Source organism: Ictidomys tridecemlineatus, chromosome 10, assembly GCF_052094955.1.
Source record: "Ictidomys tridecemlineatus isolate mIctTri1 chromosome 10, mIctTri1.hap1, whole genome shotgun sequence".
Classification (NCBI taxonomy): domain Eukaryota; kingdom Metazoa; phylum Chordata; class Mammalia; order Rodentia; family Sciuridae; genus Ictidomys; species Ictidomys tridecemlineatus.
The window spans coordinates 81,802,902-81,821,178 of record NC_135486.1 but is presented as its reverse complement, the minus strand read 5'-3'; the positions used below and the strand labels follow the sequence as shown (position 1 = coordinate 81,821,178).

At 32.5% G+C, this 18,277-nt stretch overlaps 1 protein-coding gene across 19 annotated transcripts in view; it reads left to right on the top strand.

Annotated features, from left to right (window-relative positions):
• Mllt10 (MLLT10 histone lysine methyltransferase DOT1L cofactor) overlaps positions 1–18,277 on the top strand; it is a 189,860-nt gene that overhangs the window by 124,916 nt on the left and 46,667 nt on the right. For 13 of the 19 annotated variants that reach the window (XR_002484032.3, XM_040277627.2, XM_078023328.1 and 10 more), the window contains 4 exons: positions 1,871–2,437; positions 9,169–9,213; positions 10,021–10,053; positions 16,069–16,116. Coding sequence is in view for 18 of the 19 variants with exons in the window: in XM_040277627.2 (XP_040133561.1) it covers positions 1,871–2,437; positions 9,169–9,213; positions 10,021–10,053; positions 16,069–16,116 (693 nt within the window). In the remaining variant the exon portion in view is untranslated. The remainder of the gene's footprint in view (positions 1–1,870; positions 2,438–9,168; positions 9,214–10,020; positions 10,054–16,068; positions 16,117–18,277) is intronic. The other 6 variants (XM_040277635.2, XM_040277636.2, XM_005325774.3 and 3 more) reach the window with 6 other exon arrangements.

The window sequence follows — 18,277 nt, the reverse complement described above, 5'->3', positions numbered from 1 at the left end:
TAACAATTATATGTTATATCTAAGATAATCTGTTAAAAGTTTTAAATACTGAAATTTAGAGGTAAGGTATTTAATATAATTAGTTGATTTCTTCATAGCAGGTAGTATATGAATTTCAGAAAATATACATTTAACGTATTACATATACTATGAAAGTATGCAGTGAGCTTTTAATACCATCTATAAAAACAAACAAAGTTTTAGAAGAAAGATGGTAACAGATCAGAATGTATAAGAACTTCTTTATACAAGGCCCTAGGTTGATCCCTAGCACCACTAAAACAAAAACAATTTCTTTATAACTTGCTACTTACATGGGAAATTGGAATAATTCTTAAATGACTGATGTAATGTGAATGGCCTCTTACTATGTTTTTCTGTACAAATGCCTGAAAATGCTCATATAAGTACAAATAATTTTCTAAATTAATACAACAGATGTATTCTTAAAATAGTGAAGTTTTAGAACTACTAATACTTTTTAAAAAAAAATATTTATTTCTTAGTTGTGCACAATACCTTTATTTTTTTTTTATTTATTTTTATGTGGTGCTGAGGATCGAACCCAGGGCCTAGGTGAGCACTCTACTGCTTAGCCACAACCCCAGCTCCCTATTAATACTTTTAAACAGCCATTTCAGAGGATGTTAAACTTTAAAAAATGAAAACCTTGAGACTTAATTTGAAAAGAAATTTTTGTGTGTAAAGGAAAAAATGTTTGTAAACATTTAGGTTGATTTGTTGAGATTAATTATGAATATATCTACAATAAAATTTAATACTTAGTTTAAAATTTCCTTTCCTTTCTACTTGAATAAAATACTTGAGTTTTTCTTTTGAAACACTCTAGTTGAAATACAATTTAGTCTGGTTTTATGAAATAAATAATATGTGTAATCACAACTGAGTCTAAACATTTGCCTACTTCATTTGGCAAGCATAGAAGTGGTTTCATAAGATGATTTGGTGAACCAAACCTTTATTTCCTTACAGACTATATTAATTTTCCACCAGGTAATAAGAACCTTGAGGTTCTTATATCACAAAATGCCGTGGTAAGCTGTTCTTTGGATAGTAAGGAAAAAATAAGAATTGTGAAAGAAGTTCATAAAAACTGTCTTTCCCATTATTTTTCCTTCCCTAAAAGGAATAGGAGAATGTTAGTGGTGGACTTTTCTTTATGTGGTTTCACAGAAAGTGGACCGAGAGAATTTAAGATGTAAATTAGACTACTTGTTACCATTATTTTAACATATCCATGTTTTCTTTGGGTAGATTCAGCTGAATAATAGCAATCACTGATCTGTCTTAAAGTAAAAACTTAGAAATTATAACCCAAGAAATATTTTGGGTGGTTATTGTATTTTGGGGAACATTTATAATCATATCTTAAGTATTTGAAAAATTAGATTTGCCAGACATTGCAAGGTCAGATTGTGGCCTTGTTGAGTCTTGCTTGACTGTCAGAAGGTGACTTTGCTTCTTCTTTAGTCCTTCATCAAGCCTATCCAAGGTGTTGTGGGTAGGGTGGGATGGTGGTGGTGGTGGTGGTGGTGTGGAGGGATGACTGAGGAATGCTGTGGTAAAAGGTAGGTTAAATAAAACTTATATATTAGTAATTGTATAAATGATAACTTGCAATTTAAAAGTGAATATTTAACACTATAAAATGACAAGTGTTTTTAATGAAGATAATTTTAGGTAACCCTTTTCAAATCTTGCTTTGTTATAATACTGATGTCCTTAATTTTATAGTTACGTTTTTAAAAAGTCCTCTCTTCTTTTTGATGATTGTTTCACATCTACTATTCATGGGAACTTTTGCATCCAATTTTTTCTCCCCCCCCCCCTTTTTTTATTTTTACTACAGGCAGTTTTTCAGGAACTCCAGGCAGTGTAAAATCATCTTCTGGAAGTTCAGTGCAGTCTCCCCAAGATTTCTTGAGCTTTACAGACTCAGATCTGCGTAATGACAGTTATACTCACTCCCAACAGTCATCATCAACCAAAGATGTACATAAAGGAGAGTCTGGAAGCCAGGAAGGGGGGGTAAATAGTTTTAGTTCCTTAATTGGTCACCCTGCGACCTCAGCTATTGCACAGCCTAAAAGCTTTGAAAATTCACCTGGAGATTTGGGTAGTTCCAGCCTTCCTACAGCAGGATATAAGCGGGCTCAAACTTCTGGCATAGAAGAAGAAACTATAAAGGAAAAGAAAAGAAAAGGAAATAAACAAAGTAAGCATGGGCCTGGTAGACCCAAAGGAAACAAAAATCAAGAGAATGTTTCTCATCTCTCAGTTTCTTCTGCTTCACCGACATCATCTGTAGCCTCAGCTGCAGGAAGCGTAACAAGCTCTAGTCTCCAGAAATCTCCTACATTGCTCAGGAATGGAAGTTTACAGAGTCTTAGTGTTGGCTCATCTCCAGTTGGTTCAGGTAGGGATTTGCCCATTATTATTCTCTCTCACCTCAGCCCACTTCTGTACCCCCCAAAATTTTAAACAGTTATTATGATAATATTTTGAATTACTAAGTGTTATCTAATTAGCGTGACAGTTCTTAATTTTTTATTTCTTAAGAAAGTAAAAATATCTTACAATCTTAGAAACATAATTTGGTATTTAAATGTTTGGTACTAATCTGATGTTACCTTATCTAAAAGTAGGCTGAACAGTTTATCCGGTCATTCATTACTTAGAAACACCTAGAATCCATTTCTTATGTGTGTTTTGGTTTACTTTTCTAGTATTTTAAAAACCAACCCAGAATTCATATTTAGAATGTGAGATTTTTGGCATTGTTTTTTTCCCTTTTTCTTTTTTTGAGACAATAAAAGAGGATTTTTTGAAACAAAAGTATACTGCCTAAGAGAGGGGCAGGAGGCTTACCCACTCAGTCTTAGGAGGATCTAGTATTTTGAACTCACTTTCTCTAAACTTCACTTTTTGCCTTTACTGTCTCAATAATTTTTCCACACAAATATTGTGAATTATTTTATCTAGAATATTTTTAGCAATCACATTTTCAGGATTATTAAAATAATTTATTAAAATAATTTGATTTTTTGTTTTCAAGTATGTTTAGTGATTTTACCATTATTTTTATTATAGTACACATGAGTTTATGTTGTTCATATCGTTGGTATGCTTCTGTTACTTTTAGTTTGTATATGAATATTTTCAGTTTAAAAGATTATTGAAAATGCATGTTTTTAAGACAGATGCTTAACAGTTTTAATATTAACTGACGTGTTAGTGTTATCTTTTTAAATTGGATCTTGAATATGAGGTAAATGGTTTTCAAGAAATATTGATTATGAACTTTGTCTTTTCTGGTTTTATATTTCTTATTGAAATAATAGGACTTTAGCTAAGATTAACTATTGTTGGTTATGTTTGTTCTATTTGTTGATGGGGAGTAGAGATAGGTATAGAGAAACCAGTACAATTCGATGCATGGTCATTATATTTCACATTATATATTTTATAAATGCACAATTTTGAATTTTTTTTAGTGGTGGAAATGCAAACTTTATTAACAAATATAAGAACGGCGATTTCAAAAAAGAAAGGAGCATTATAGGTAAAGACGAGATATGATGAATAGTAAATGCAACTATCGTCAGTGATGTATTTGATTTTGTTAAAAGTTTATATTTACTATCATTTAACAACTTTTTTTATAAAGGGTTGTTAATGTGTGTATTTTGTAGCTGATAAAACTGAGACTTTGAGAGGTAGATAAGTTGCCCAGGATTACACAGCCAGGGATTTCTTTTTATTTCTAATAAATAGCTTTGGTACCTGTAGGCCAGAACACACCCCACCCTGTGTGTGCGGCTCTTCCCCCACTGTGAGACCAGAACTAAATTTAAATAAATCTACTTATAAAAAATTGGGTTCATATTCTTTTTAGCAAAAGGCATAGTAATCAGATTGAGTACTTTATTGAGAAAATTAAGCCTAAATTTGCTTTAGTGGAGAGCGATCTTCAATAATTTCCTATAGTTTTGAAGCATAGTCTGAATTTTCAGTCTGAAAATTGCTGATTTTTTTTTTTTTTTTTTGGTTTCGTTTGTTTTTGATTCTTGCATTACTGGGACTGGAACCTAGGGGCACATACTAGGCGAGTGCTATACCACTGAGCTATATATCCTCCAACCCTGAAAATTCCTGAATTTTAGCACATATTTTCAGATTAGTGTAATTAAATATTAACTTACATCCCTAAAAAGATCTTCTTAGTTGTTACAGATTTAGGGGAGATTTTGGACATGGCAAGCTGTTTCTTAAGGGATGGTTACTTTTAGAGAATCATTGTTTGTGGTACATTTGTGGCATTAAAAAATGGATTTATAATTCCTTTACCATATTATTTGCTCATGGTAATTTATGGGTGCTTTCCCAGAGATACCTTATTTCACAAAAGTAAATAACAAATTGAGCTTGCCAAGAAAGTTGGAAGTTATGTTAAAAATCACTCTGAAGATTGTAGTTTTGTTAAGCAATAATTATGGAATACTATCGCTCACTTAAAGCTATTTGACATAATATATTCTTTAGTTATTTTTTTAATATTTTTTAGTTGTCAGTGGACTAATTTATTTATATGTGGTGCTGAGAATCAAACCCAGTGCCTCACACATGCTAGGCAAGTGCTCTCTCTACCATCGAGCCACAACCCCAGCCCTGTTCTTTAGTTCTATACACATTATTAGAGTATCAGATAAAACTCATTGTAAAAAGTATTCTTATCTAGAAGAAACTTAGCAAACTGTCCTGTATATTTAGGAATTAATGGCTTCTTGACTATAAGTTAAGAATTACTGACTACTAATAGACAGTATGTGCCACACACTGTTAAGCATTTAAGAAACATTTAGTCTTATTACTCATTATATAGAATTGTTATTACTCATTATATAGAAAAAGAAACTTGAGACAGGTATTATAGCTCTAAGTGGTAGAGGTATGTGTATTCACTTAATTGTGAAATTTGACAGATGTTTGCTGTTGAGGGTCTAAAGCCACAGTAGTATAATGTCAGTCATACTTTAAGCAGAGAGAATCCATGAGTAAATTTGAACCAGTAATTTAACTTTCAGCAACAATATTTTCTTCTGATATGAGAAGTTAACTTTTCCATTAGACTAATGTTAAATTGAGAAGGCATTTAGTAATTGTAAGAATAGGGATCTTTCTCCCATATAAATAAGTATAAAGGAGGAAATGTCTACTGTGCATTGCATTATCAAAAATTGTTTTCATGCCAGACACAGTGGCACATGCCTGTAATCCCAGCAACTAAGGAGTCTGAGGCAGGAGCATCATAAGCTCAAAGCCAGCCTCAGCAATTTAGTGAGACTCTGTCTGAAAAGAAGAAATTAAAAGGGCTGGGAATGTGGCTCAGTGGTTAAGCGCCTCTGGGTTCAATCCCCAGAACCCTGCCATCCCCCAAATTGTTTTATGATACTTCTTCTATAAGAATGATTTGCTTTAATGTCAAGTAAGTTGATAATTTAGTAATGGTAGAGAGGAGCCTTGTAAGCACATGTTGGCATGATGTTATACCATAACATCCACTCTAATACTAGTTCTGTTATGTTTGTCATGTTCATTGCTCTATCCCTACTGCCAACATAGTGCTTTGAAGATAATAAACACTAAACATGTCTTCAAAAAAAAAAAAAAAAAGAATGACTACTAGTACTAAGCACTGAGTGCATATCATGTGGGTAATGGTATCTCATGTGATTTTTATACTTGATCTTCTAAGTGTTTATCGTTAGGCTGCAAGTTAAACTATTTTATTTTTAAGGCTTTTGGTGTAGCTTCATAGTCTATGAGGATAAGAAGTATTATTAAGTTTGAAAAAAAACCCACAAAGATATTGAATTTTCCTTCAGAATAGCACAAAATGAAGTTCAACATTATTACCAGAAGAGAAAGTAAATGTATGTTTAGGGTATAAGCCTAATAGGAATAAGAAGCTTGAGTTTTTAGCATAGTTGGAGGTAATATTGGTTAAATACGGTAGGATGGTTTCCTGGAGAATTGAATTCTACAGGCTGAATAAATAATCACCTAATGGTGGTCTTTCTCCTACAGTAAGCATTCTGGTCTTAATTTTGGTAACTTATCATTTAAAAAATTTCTTTTAGTTGAAAAGAAAAACTTTTGCCCCATTTAGCTTATAGTAATGGTAATAGCGTTATGTTTGAGCACTTAAATGTTTCTAAAGAATGCTTACCTTTAGGTACTATAGTTCATTCCAGATAGGACAGCTGCTATTAGTATTACTATTTCTCCTATTTTATCATACTGGGACATAAAACAGAAGTAGAATCAGATTCTAATGATGTGTGATTATCTCTTGGAGTTAAAAGCATGACTTTTAACAATAATCAGAATTCCATCATAATGCGTTCTAATTGTAGTAGAGTGTAGATATTTATTCTAGAATTTCTAGATAAAATTAGAATAGAAATTCCTTGACCAAATAAGGAGTTTACAGGAATTTTATCTGATCAAACGGTTTGGATTGTAACATTTTCATTAGAATTGAAGTACACCCTGATAAATGGCCTAATGTTTTATATTGACTTGTAAGAATTATTATTAGTATTTTGTTTTGAGTGACTGCTATAGGTTGTTCATGTTTTGGATTTTAGATTATATTAAGATTTTGATTGAATTTCTTCCTACAGATATTTTATTGGGATCCGAACAACTAGGTACCCAGTCTTATGAGTACTATAGCATTTGGAAGAGTTAACATGCTGAACTTATCTTTTTCCTCTTTCTGGGGTTTATCTTCATTATATTATAAGAATTTATGATTTACTAAAGTGAAAATTCTGCAACATTTTTTCCAAAACAAAAATCAGGATGTTATTTTCTCTGAGAAACATCTCATTCATCAAATGACAAGAGGTCAACATATTTAGTATTAACTTATTTTCTTGTAGTGTACTGTTTCTTTTCAAAAAATGTAATTCACCATTTTTAAAAATCTAAGACTTAAGTTGTTAAATATAGATAGCACTCGTGCCATATTGTTCCGAAGATAAGCTATTTGGAAATGTATTTCAGGGGTGAAACTCTTTAGTGGTGATAAATGCTACAAAAGGAGATTTTAGAAATATGCTCTCTTGATTGAGATCAATTTTATAGAACAAGTTGTTACAACTTCTACTAAAATTAAAGGTTAGAGAGTTTGAGTATAAGCCCTTAGAATTGTCAGTTTCCTTACTAAACATACTTCTATATCATTTCTATTTAGGTTGGTAAAACTAAAACTGAAAGGTATTTCCCTGGTAAAGTAGTTCCATTAGTGGTATTGATTCTGCAAGCAAATAAGGGAATTATAAAGATACAAATATTAGTCCAATAAACTCTCTTAATGTAGACTAAGGATTAGGGCAGTTTGTGAACATAATATTAAATGTATCTTACTGACTCCAGTTCACAATTTTACAAACCTTGATTATCTAGGGTCATAAATGAAAATTATATATCACATTACATACTCCTGAGTCTAGGAAATAACTTGGAATTTGGTCTTTTGGAAAATTCCCTGATTTTATTTTGATTTTGGACAATTGGAGTATTTGTTAGTACCATACCATGGTTGCCTTTCTGTAAAAGTGCTCAATTGACCAGGCCAGGCATGGTGGCACATGCCTGTAAACTCAGGAGGCTGAAGCAGAAGGATTTCAAATTTGAGGCCAGCCTGGCCAACTATCTCAAAAAATAAAAAGGGCTGGGAATGTGGCTCCAAGATTAAGTGCTCCTGGGTTCAATTTCTGGTACCAAAATAACAGCAACAATTATAGAAGTGCTAGATTAAAGGCCAGATTAGCCATATTTTAGTTTTTTCCCCCATCACTAAAATACTTTTGCTATTATGAATGTCCTTTGATTATTTTTCATCAATATTCCAAACAGCTGCTATTTTTTTCTTTATAATGGACAATGTCAAACACCTCAGCAGCCACCTACCCTTTTAAATCTTACTGGTATTATATTTGTTAATGAGGCATTAAGATGGAGAATTCCCCACGATGCCTCATTTTTGAATGTCACCTGGGAAGGAGTTAAGCCAAAGCCTGAATTGTTTCTAGATGATTGTTCTGAACTTGACTAAATGTTTGAATTTTTAAAACTGCATTTCATGTAACTTTTTTTTTCTCCAAACATTACAGTGATTACAGGTGTGTGCTGGCTTGTTTTTACCTTGTTTTGTCTTTCTTTCTACCTCAAGTTATTTACGGTAGACATGGTTAGACTAGATTTATGAGGAACATATGTTGGCAGATGTGTGAGTGATGGTTCTGGGAACCTCTCTTGTACATACAGTTCCTAAGGGGCATCTTTTGGTTAAGTGATATCCAGGGACTTCCCAGCTATCCCTTTAATATAACTTTTTGCCAAGTGTTAGCTTTAAGGGACTATCAGTTCTTCCTAGCAAGCCAGATCTTTTGAGTCACTCACTATCTTGATCTTGGTTTTATCATTTATTTTTCCCTTAGCATGCCATATTGAAATTTATTTTCCATATTCTGAGCAGCTTTTACTTTTAAGCATTGTTTTATTGTTTCAGGTCACTCTGCTTGTTTTCCTCATTTGAGTGGAATAAAATAGTAAGAGTAATATCTCATTTATTCACTATCTTTGTCAAAAATAAAAGGTATAAGGAAGTGAACTAAGTGTAATTTAATGAGTTTTATACTGTTGTATAAGTCATTATGGATTTGCTTATGTATAAACTAAATATAATTCTTAAATTGTAATTTCTAGTCAGCCACAGTATTAAACTGTATTTTGATAAATTGTTGCCATCTAATGAATTATCTAAAGTCTTATTGCTAACTATTCTCTCATTAATGAAGTCATTTGTTATCAGATACTTGTTACACAGTTTTGTTTATAAGCCTTTTTGCCTTTTTCTTACCCTTTGTTACATACAATAAATTTGTGAAAATTCCATTATGTTTGGTTCTCTTCCTCTCATATCTTGTTAGCTTAAATTTTTGTTCCTGCAGTTTGGTTTGACCCACTTAGCTAGCCTTTTAGTTGGATTTCCCACATTTTTCTGGTCTGTTTCTTATTCTCCCTTTGGATCACTGGCAATTTCTTTGCTGATTTCTTTCTTCTCCCTCCCAACAGAAATTTCCATGCAGTATCGGCATGATGGAGCTTGTCCAACAACTAGTAAGTTGTCCAACTGGGTTGGTAACCCTGGCTTTTTGACTTTGACTTTAGTGCTTTTTCTAGTATATTTGTCTACCTTTGAACCTCTGAATTTTATTTTTCAAAATACAGTTTTTAATTTAATAGATTTGTTTCTTCAAGGATAATATAACAGCTTTGTCTTATGTTCAATATTGTATTACAATCAAATTGTGGGCAAATTTAAGTTATTGTTGGCCTTTTAATATAAGTACTTCCATTGTAGAATTGTGACTTCTGCCCTTTCATAAAATATTTTCAGTATTTTGGCTTCCATTAGTCTTAATAAAAATTTTCAGTATTTGTGCATTGGCTTAGATTCTGCACATGTTGTGACTTCTTATACTGAAGGTTGCGAAATGAGAATGTTTGACATGATATAATGAGATTTTTTCATTGTAATAAATACTGTTGTACGTGTCCTACTGTAGATTTACCTTTATAGAATTACAACTTATAGAGACACATTTTTATCAAGACATGGACATATTTAAAAAAATGATTTAAAGATATATATTTATTTATAAAGATATATATTTATTACACTAAGAAATTGTCACCATAAAGGCAATAAATCTAGCATCTCAGTTTAGCACGTAATATATTGGCAAATGGAATACAGTGTTTAGAAATCTTTGTTATATAAAAACTGAGTGAAACTTGAAGTTATAATAGTTCAAGGAGAGACTTAATGAAATTTTATTATTCTGATGTAGTCTGTGCCTATGTGTTTCTTTTGTGTATTTGAAAATGATCTTAACCTGAAGTCCTTTTTTCCTCACTTAAAAGCTTTCTCAGAGTTGCTGAATGCAATACACAATGGTAAGTTTTATTAGACTCTTCTCTGGTGGTTGATTTATCTCTACAAAGGTTGCCTTTTGTAGATAATTCCAGTTGAAAGCTAGCATGTTCTATTGATTATATGAAACCCAGGGATGTGTGGTGAGTCAGTTGTTCAACACCTCAGTGAAAACTTTGTAGATTGCTTATAGGAGGATGAAGGTCAATGTAGTTCATCAGTTTGGCTTTTATTGTCTCTCTGTGTGGCGAATGATAATAATGTTCTAAGTTTCTGAAAGTCTTTTTACGTATGCAAATAGTTTTTTCTAGTTCTTTTGAGTTATCTCTTGCCAGGGCAGTTAGTGATTAATATCTACATTAGGAATTTGCTACATCTCACCCCCATTTGGAATGTGAATTCTGTTTTTTGGAATTTTGATTTATTAATGAATTGTATACTTTTATTATGTACCCTTATATTTTACTTAGTATGTAGGTTGTAGACAGCCTTTTAAATTGTGTCTAGTTTGACTCAGGTTTTATGGTGGAGTTGCATCTTTTCCTGGGATGAATTCTGAATCAGCATGTAAGGCAAATACTGTCACTTCTCATTTTTTGTGAAATTTAAAAAAAAAATTCTTTTAATTGTACATAAACAATACCTGTGTGTGTGTGTGTGTGTGTGTGTGTGTATGTATGTATGTATGTATGTATGTATGTATGTATGTAGTACTGAAGATCAAATCCAGTGCCTCACACATGCAAGGCAAGCACTCTACTGCTGAGCCACAAACCAGAGCCCCACATTTTTGTGAATTATAATGAGGATCAATCTTGTAAAAATGTGGTAGGATTTCTTTAGCTTTCCCAAGCACCTTCCTTTATCCTTTGAGCTTGAAAAATACTCTTTTTTTAAAAAAATCTAGTGTCTCCCTTTGTTGATTTTATTTCTTCAAGATTGTATATGACTCCAATAATTTTTCGGGTACATTTTCTGTGACTTCATGAAATATTGCATATTTTGCTAATGTAGTTTAATTTGTGGCCAATTGGCATTGTGTTTGGTTAACAGTAAATAAGAAACCGAAGGCAAAATGAGCATCCATAGATGCTGTTTCATTGCTTTAAGGGTGTGGGCAGTCAAAGTGGAAAATTTGTAAGTGATCATTTTGTTAATACATTTATTTATAATTTTTGCTGCCCTATATAGCCTGTAACTTATAGGCTTAGCCAATGAATAACAAGAAGCTTCGGAGGAAAAAGGGATTGAACATATTCTTGAGAACAAACATGTTAACATTTTGGAGTAGAGAAGTATAAAAGCTGAAGAAATTTAACATATTTTTCAGTTGTATAGATACATTTAGACTTGTTCTTTAATTGATGAAATATTGGAGGTTATAGTTAAAGAAAAATATAGTTTTTTGGAGGTTATAGTAAAAGAAAAATATTTATTTTTCTTTAACTGATATAGTTAAAGAAAAATAAACATCATAGGGAACAATTGTGAATGAACTGACATACATCCTTTGATGTTATCGTTCACCGACAAAAGTACTAGATTGTATTAATTCAACAGGGCAGTTGACAAGCACTTGATAATACTATTTCAGACACAATCTTCTAAAACTCAAAATTTTAAAGATTTGCTGATATTATTTTTATAATATTAATTTATTTAACCTATTTATTAATGTAGTAATGTGATGTTTTAGTATCTATGTATGTTATATAATGTTTAACTCAGGTTAAACATACGGCTCCCCAAACATCATTTTTTTTAATGGTGCAAACTTTTCAAAATCTTTTCTTCTAGCTTTTTGATATGTATAATACATTATTGTGTTCTATAGTCACCTTACTATTCAGTAGTACAACAGAACTTCTGGTTCCTATCTGCCTGTAACTTCGTACTTGATCTTAATGTTTATGTAATGTTAAAAAATTTAAAGTTGTTGTACAGTAGATATCTAGAATCTTTCTATTTTGCAATATTGAAGTGATATACCTATTAAACATCTCCTCATTTCCTCCTTTCCCAGCTTCAATATAATGTTGACTGGAATTGGTGAGAGTACATATCCTTGTATTTTCCTTTCCTCTACAGAGGAAGCTTTCAGTTTCTAATCATAAATATGTTGGCTACAGGTTTTTCCTAGATGCCCTTTATTAGACTGAGGAAATTTTATTACTGACTCAATCTTTTTTATTTGTTTTGGGGTTTCTCTTTTGTCTCTTCATGTTTATTAGAATTTGCCCATTTCATCTATAATGCCTTAATTACTTTGCATAAGATTATTCATAGTATTCTTATAATCCTTTTTATTTTTGGTAAGGATAGTACTAATAAGCTCCTTTTATTCTGGATTTTAGTAATTTGAGTTTTTTCCATTTTTCTGAAGGTTTGTCAATTTTGATGTAAGAACCAACTTGTGATTTTGTTTTCTTTATCATTTCCTAATTTTATTAATCTCTGCTCTAATGTTTATTATTTTCCCTTCTCTGTTTACATTGATTTAGTTTGCTTTTTCTAGTTTCTTAAGGAGAAAAGTTAGGTTGTTGATTGAGATCAGTGTTCTTTCTAAAAGTAGGTTGGGTTTTTTTTTTTTTTTTTTTTAAATGCCGGGTGAAGTAGCTCATGCCTATAATCCCAGTGGCATGGGAGGCTGAGGCAGAAGGATAGAAAGTTCAAAGCCAGATTCAGCAACTTATTGAGACCTTGTCTCCAAATTAATAAAGGGCTGGGAATGTGGCTAACCCCTGGACTCAATCCCTGGTACCAAAAAATAAAACTAAATGAAAATAGGTCTTTTATGATGTCTATGCCTATTCCTAATTGTTTTTCCCTTAGTGTTTTCTCCTCTTTCTTACCCCAGTCACGTTCCATTGGAAAACATATTCTCGCTACTCCCTGCTGCTATCCCACCTCCAGAACCGTGAACCCAGTCAAGTGTTCTACCACTTTCTTTTTTCTTTTTCTTTTGAGACACTTTAGCTATGTTGCCAAGGCAGGCCTCAAACTAGAAGTCTTCCTGCCTCAATCTCCTAAGGAGCTGGGAGTACAGGTAAACTACTGTACCTGGCTCAGAAAATATATGTCCTTCAGCTTCAGCTGTCATCTGTATTCATTAGCTCTCCAAATTTGTGCCTCCTAAGTAGACTTTACTCCTAAAATTCTAGGCTCATATTTCCAAAATGCTAATAATCCTTAGTTCTTATTTTCTTCTCTAATCTGTTGTATTCTTTTATTTCTCATCTCTCTATGGTACTCAGCCACTGAAACCAGACATACACTAGGAAGTTAATCTAAATTCTCCCATTATTTTCTTGATCATTTCTTTAAAAACATTTTTTTCTGTTATTTATCAGTTTACTTTTTTCTCCTCTTTTCACTGCCTCTGCTTGATAAAGTAGAACATGATTTGTCATCTGAACTTTTTTCAACAACTTCTTAAACTTCACACCATTAACTAACCCCTTCTCTAGATGCTTGGCAAATTGATGTTCTATCTAAAATACAAACCAGAGTGGGCACTGTAGCAAATAACTCTTAATTCCAGCTACTCAACTCAAGAGGCTGAGGCAGGAGGATTCTAAGTTTGAGTTCAGCACAGGCAACCTGTCTCAAAATAAAAAGGGTGGGAATGTATCTCAGGGGTAGAGCAGTTGCTTGTGGTGGGAATGTATCTCAGGGGTAGAGCAGTTGCTTAACATGCATGAGGTCTTGGGTTCAATCCTTATTACGGGGGGGGGGGGAGAGCAAGCAAACAAACAAAATACTTTAAAAAAAATGCAAATCACACCATTTCACACTGTCTTTAAAGGATTTTTTGGTACTTAAAAGATAAAATTAAAAGTCTTTGGTATGGCATATGAAGTTTTTCATAATCTGGCTCTTACTTGATTTTCCAGTCTTTTATCCAACTAGTATCAGTGTAAGCTACTTATAGTTTTTTTTTTTTTTAATATACTGTACTATTCTTTGCAAAATTTGTGGTTTAGATTTTGGTTGTATTTGTATCAAGTAGCATTTAGTAAAAATAGCACAGTTTTATCTCCTCTAAGTTTTTTTTTTCATTCATGTTTCTAGAATTATTAACATTCTTTTAAATATTTTTGTAATGGTATTCTATTATTTTCTTCAGTCTATCTCTGTTATTCTTCCTGACAATTATTTATGTTTCTGTGATCTATATCTTGGTTATATTTATCTTAAATTTTTGAACTTAAAAAGTGTTTTATTAGACAGTTAAGATTCTGGTTGGTTTTTATCATTTACTATCTAGCATTTGATATATTGTGTTTTATATAGAACTTCATAAAATTAAATTTTATTTGCTGAAACTTGTTCTGAAAAAAATAGTCACAGACATTGCATTTCAAGCAAACATCTTGATTTGATGGTTCTAAGATCCATTAATTTGAAAAATTAATCAATACAAAGAAAAATATTTAGATACTTCCCAATCAAATGAGACACAGTGGGATGAATTTTAGATGCTGAGAGAAGTTCAAGAAACTTAAAAGTTAAATAAATAATGTTGAAATTATTGAGCCAGCAAAATAAAAAGAAAGCAGATGGACTGGGAATATATAGCACAATGGTAGAGCTGTTGCCTAGCATGCACAAGGCCCTGGGTTCTTATCTGCAGCATAACACATAAACATATCACAACAAAACATATTTTTAAAAAGTAGAGTTGTATGAGGTATATAATGCAAAAATCTTTTATTTGAAAGCAGTTTGGAAAGGCAAAATAGTCATTTAAATGTATTTGAAAAAAAACTATATGAGGGGTGAAGCAATATTTGGTTTTGTGGTGGTACTTTATTAGAATTAGACAATTTTGACGAAGAGAGTACAGATTTCATGATACTAATAAACTATAAATTTAACTTCTGTTTTACTTAGATACATTTAAATACTTGTAGTGATTATGAAATAAGTAATATGTATAGAAATATTACAGTTTTTAAATTTTGTTCTTTTGGTAGTGGGGATTGGGCTCAGCTGCTTTACCACTGAGCCACACCCCCATGATGCTTACATAATTTACACTTATACAATAAATCATCATATCCCAGGATATTACAAGTGCTCAGTCTTCCCCTCCCTCCAGGCCCCTGTACTGGAGATTGAACCAGGCAGACTTATTAGGAAAGCATTCTGCCCCTGAGCTAAAACCCAGCCCTCTAAGGTTGTTCAAATGTCCATGAATTGTGAATCGTTCAATAAGAGTTAATTAGGGGAGAAATGGGATCTAGACCTGGAGCATATTAAAAGGTTACAAAGAAAATTGGTAGAAGGTTTGGAATGAAACCCGGAAGAGTTACCTGAAAGAAAGTTAAAACTTTGAATTGCTCTCTTTAATCACAATCTAAAATGAAGAGAGAGATGTTTATTAATAGAAGTTCTAAGGTATAAGAGAGAGCTATATGAGTTTGAGGATGACAGAACACATAGTGGAATGGTATTAAGCTAGGGGCAGGGTCATGATTAAGCCTGTGTAGCAAAAAATTCAGCCAATACTATACAACCTTGCTACTAAGTAGTAGAAGACATATATTATAGATAAGGCAGTAAGACTCCCCTTTCCACATTATTCTGTCACTATTGGTTTCTGGAAAATAGGCTTCAAAGACTGTTTATGTTAATATCTTACTGTGTTTTATCACTTCAGTTGTTGACTTAACCACTAGGGAGAAGATTATATTTCAATATGCATATTAACTGCTATAAAAAATGAATTTGAGTGTCTCATTAAACTGCAAAAGAGGCCTTATTCAGTAAAGAAAGTAATATAAATGGAAAGGAATTATATGAGAGATTCTTTTAAATTAATTATGTAGTGATGCATTAACAATCCCTTATATTTAGAATGCTGCTAATGACTTGAAATTCACATTGTGGTTTTTTTTTTTTACTTTAACCTTATTGGACACCGCGCCCCCCCCCCCCCCAAGAATTTCTGAAGTTTCTTGTATCTATCATGGTAGTTTTTAGAAACTGGTGATTAAAGAAAAAAAATCAGAAATTAAAGTGTGTCTTTTCTTCAGACAGAGATGACAGTTCTCCACTAACAAAGCAGGAACTTAAATTCATAGGTATGTACCAATCTGAAGCATGGTTTTAAATGTAATAATGTAAAATAATCTGAGGGTATCTTAGTAACCTTCCTAGATTAAGCAGTGCTAGGGATCTGTAGATAGAAAGATGAAGCCTGGAAGGGATTTACCCATAATCTTGGATGGTAGGTGGGATGAACTGGTTATCATGTTCTTATTGTTATGCTTGTTTGGGTTTATTATATAACTTTAAGACACAATAGATGGCTTTTAGAATTACTAAAACTGTTATTCATAAGGGTCTAGGTGCCTAGGTCTTTAATTATTAAGGGTGCTTTCTACATAATGTCATAAGAAGGAAAGAATATGAGATCTTATTGTTTTATGTGTATAATTCTCTAATTCTTTAGTGTGTTTCTCAGAAAATTTTGGATCAGTTGAGAATGAGTATGTGTATTCTGAACTAGAGAATGAAAGTCTAGAGAATGGAAGTCACTACTCCTATGCAGCTAATATATGCATCTGTTCCACCTCTTTCCCTAAAATTGTTAGTTTTCATATACAGACAACACTAATCTTGCAGGCTTTGAAAACTTGCAATATGCAACTTTCCTTCTGACTTACTGTTTTTCGTCTTTCTTTTTTTCTTTTTTTAAAGCAAAAGAGATTTTCTTTAAAAAATATATTTTTAGTTGTATGTGGACACAATATCTTTGTTTTATTTTTTGTGTGTATGTGTGTTGCTGAGGTTTGAACCTAGTGCCTCACACGTGCTAAACAAGCACTGTACCACTCCAGCCTATATTTTTTTTTTAATTTGAGAAGTGTATATTAAATTCTTTCTATGTGTAAGATCATTAGTCACTTTATGGAAATAAGGATATACCACAGATGAACCTTGCCTTCTAAAAGGAAGAGCCAGGCACACACCTTTATTCCCAGTAGCTTAGGAGGCTGACACAAGAGAATTGTAAATTCAAGGCCAGCCTCAGTGATTTCACAAGGCCCGAAGCAACTTAGATCATGTCTAAAAGTAAAACATAAAAAGGGTTGGGGATATAGCTCAGTGATAAAGTACCCCTGGGTTATATCCCCAGTACCAAAAGTAATAATTTCTTAAAATGGAAGATAAATATGTTTATTAATAGCAATTTCAGAGGATGTAATTAAAGCATCTTTAATGGTCTCTATAGTACAAAAGAAGTTTGGAGTGAGGGAATGAGATGTCTAAAGAATTTTAGCATTTGCTAGGCTCAGTGGCACACAGCTATAATCCCAGCGACTAGACTCAGGAGGCTGAGGCAGGAGGATTGAAAGTTCAAGATAGCTTCAATAATCTAGCAAGCAACTTAGATCCTGTCTCAAAAAAAAATTAAAGGGGCTGGGCTGGAAATCTGGTCATGTACCCCCTGGGTTCAATCCCTGGCACCAATAAAAGGGAAGGAGGGAGGGAGGGGGGAGAGATAGTGAGAGAGAGAGAGAGATAGATAGATAGATAGATAGATAGATAGATAGATAGATAGATAGATAGATATTGATTTAACCTGATTCCTAAAGAATGTGTAGAATTTAGCTATTAGAGATAGGGATGACAGCTGGATTCCCCAGTCTCAGGTATATAATTAGTACAAGCCAGTGGCACTGACCTGAGAATACACAGGCTGTAAAGTGGCAGTGATAATTATATTTGATATGAAATATTTGAGAAATCACTGCCTTGGCTACTAAGTCAAGAAATTAGAAGTATTTGAGTTGATAAATAAAACAGTACAACCTGTACTTTGGGAAGGTTCATATTTTGCTAAGGATGGCCTTCAATTTGTAATCCTTTGGCCTCAGCCTACTGAGTCTCTGGGTTTACAGGTGTGGACATCCATGCCCTTTTTGAAAAGAAAAGAAACAAGTGTAATAAAAGATACAAAAAGAGAATAGTAATTTGAAACAAAGTATTAAAAAGAAACAGTAGAAACCTTAGTATTAAAAACTTTTTTCAGTGGAAGCAGAAAACACAATAAATGAGATAATAACAATGAATATAGGTAGCCAAGGAACAAAGTAATCAAGGGGCAAATTAGATGAAGGAAATCCTCGAAAGAAGAAAAGGATTATACATATGTATACATTAAATAAAGTCTTTGTAATAATATAGAAGACAAAAGTAGAATCCAGGTAATAGAATCCCCAGGAGGGGAAAAAATAA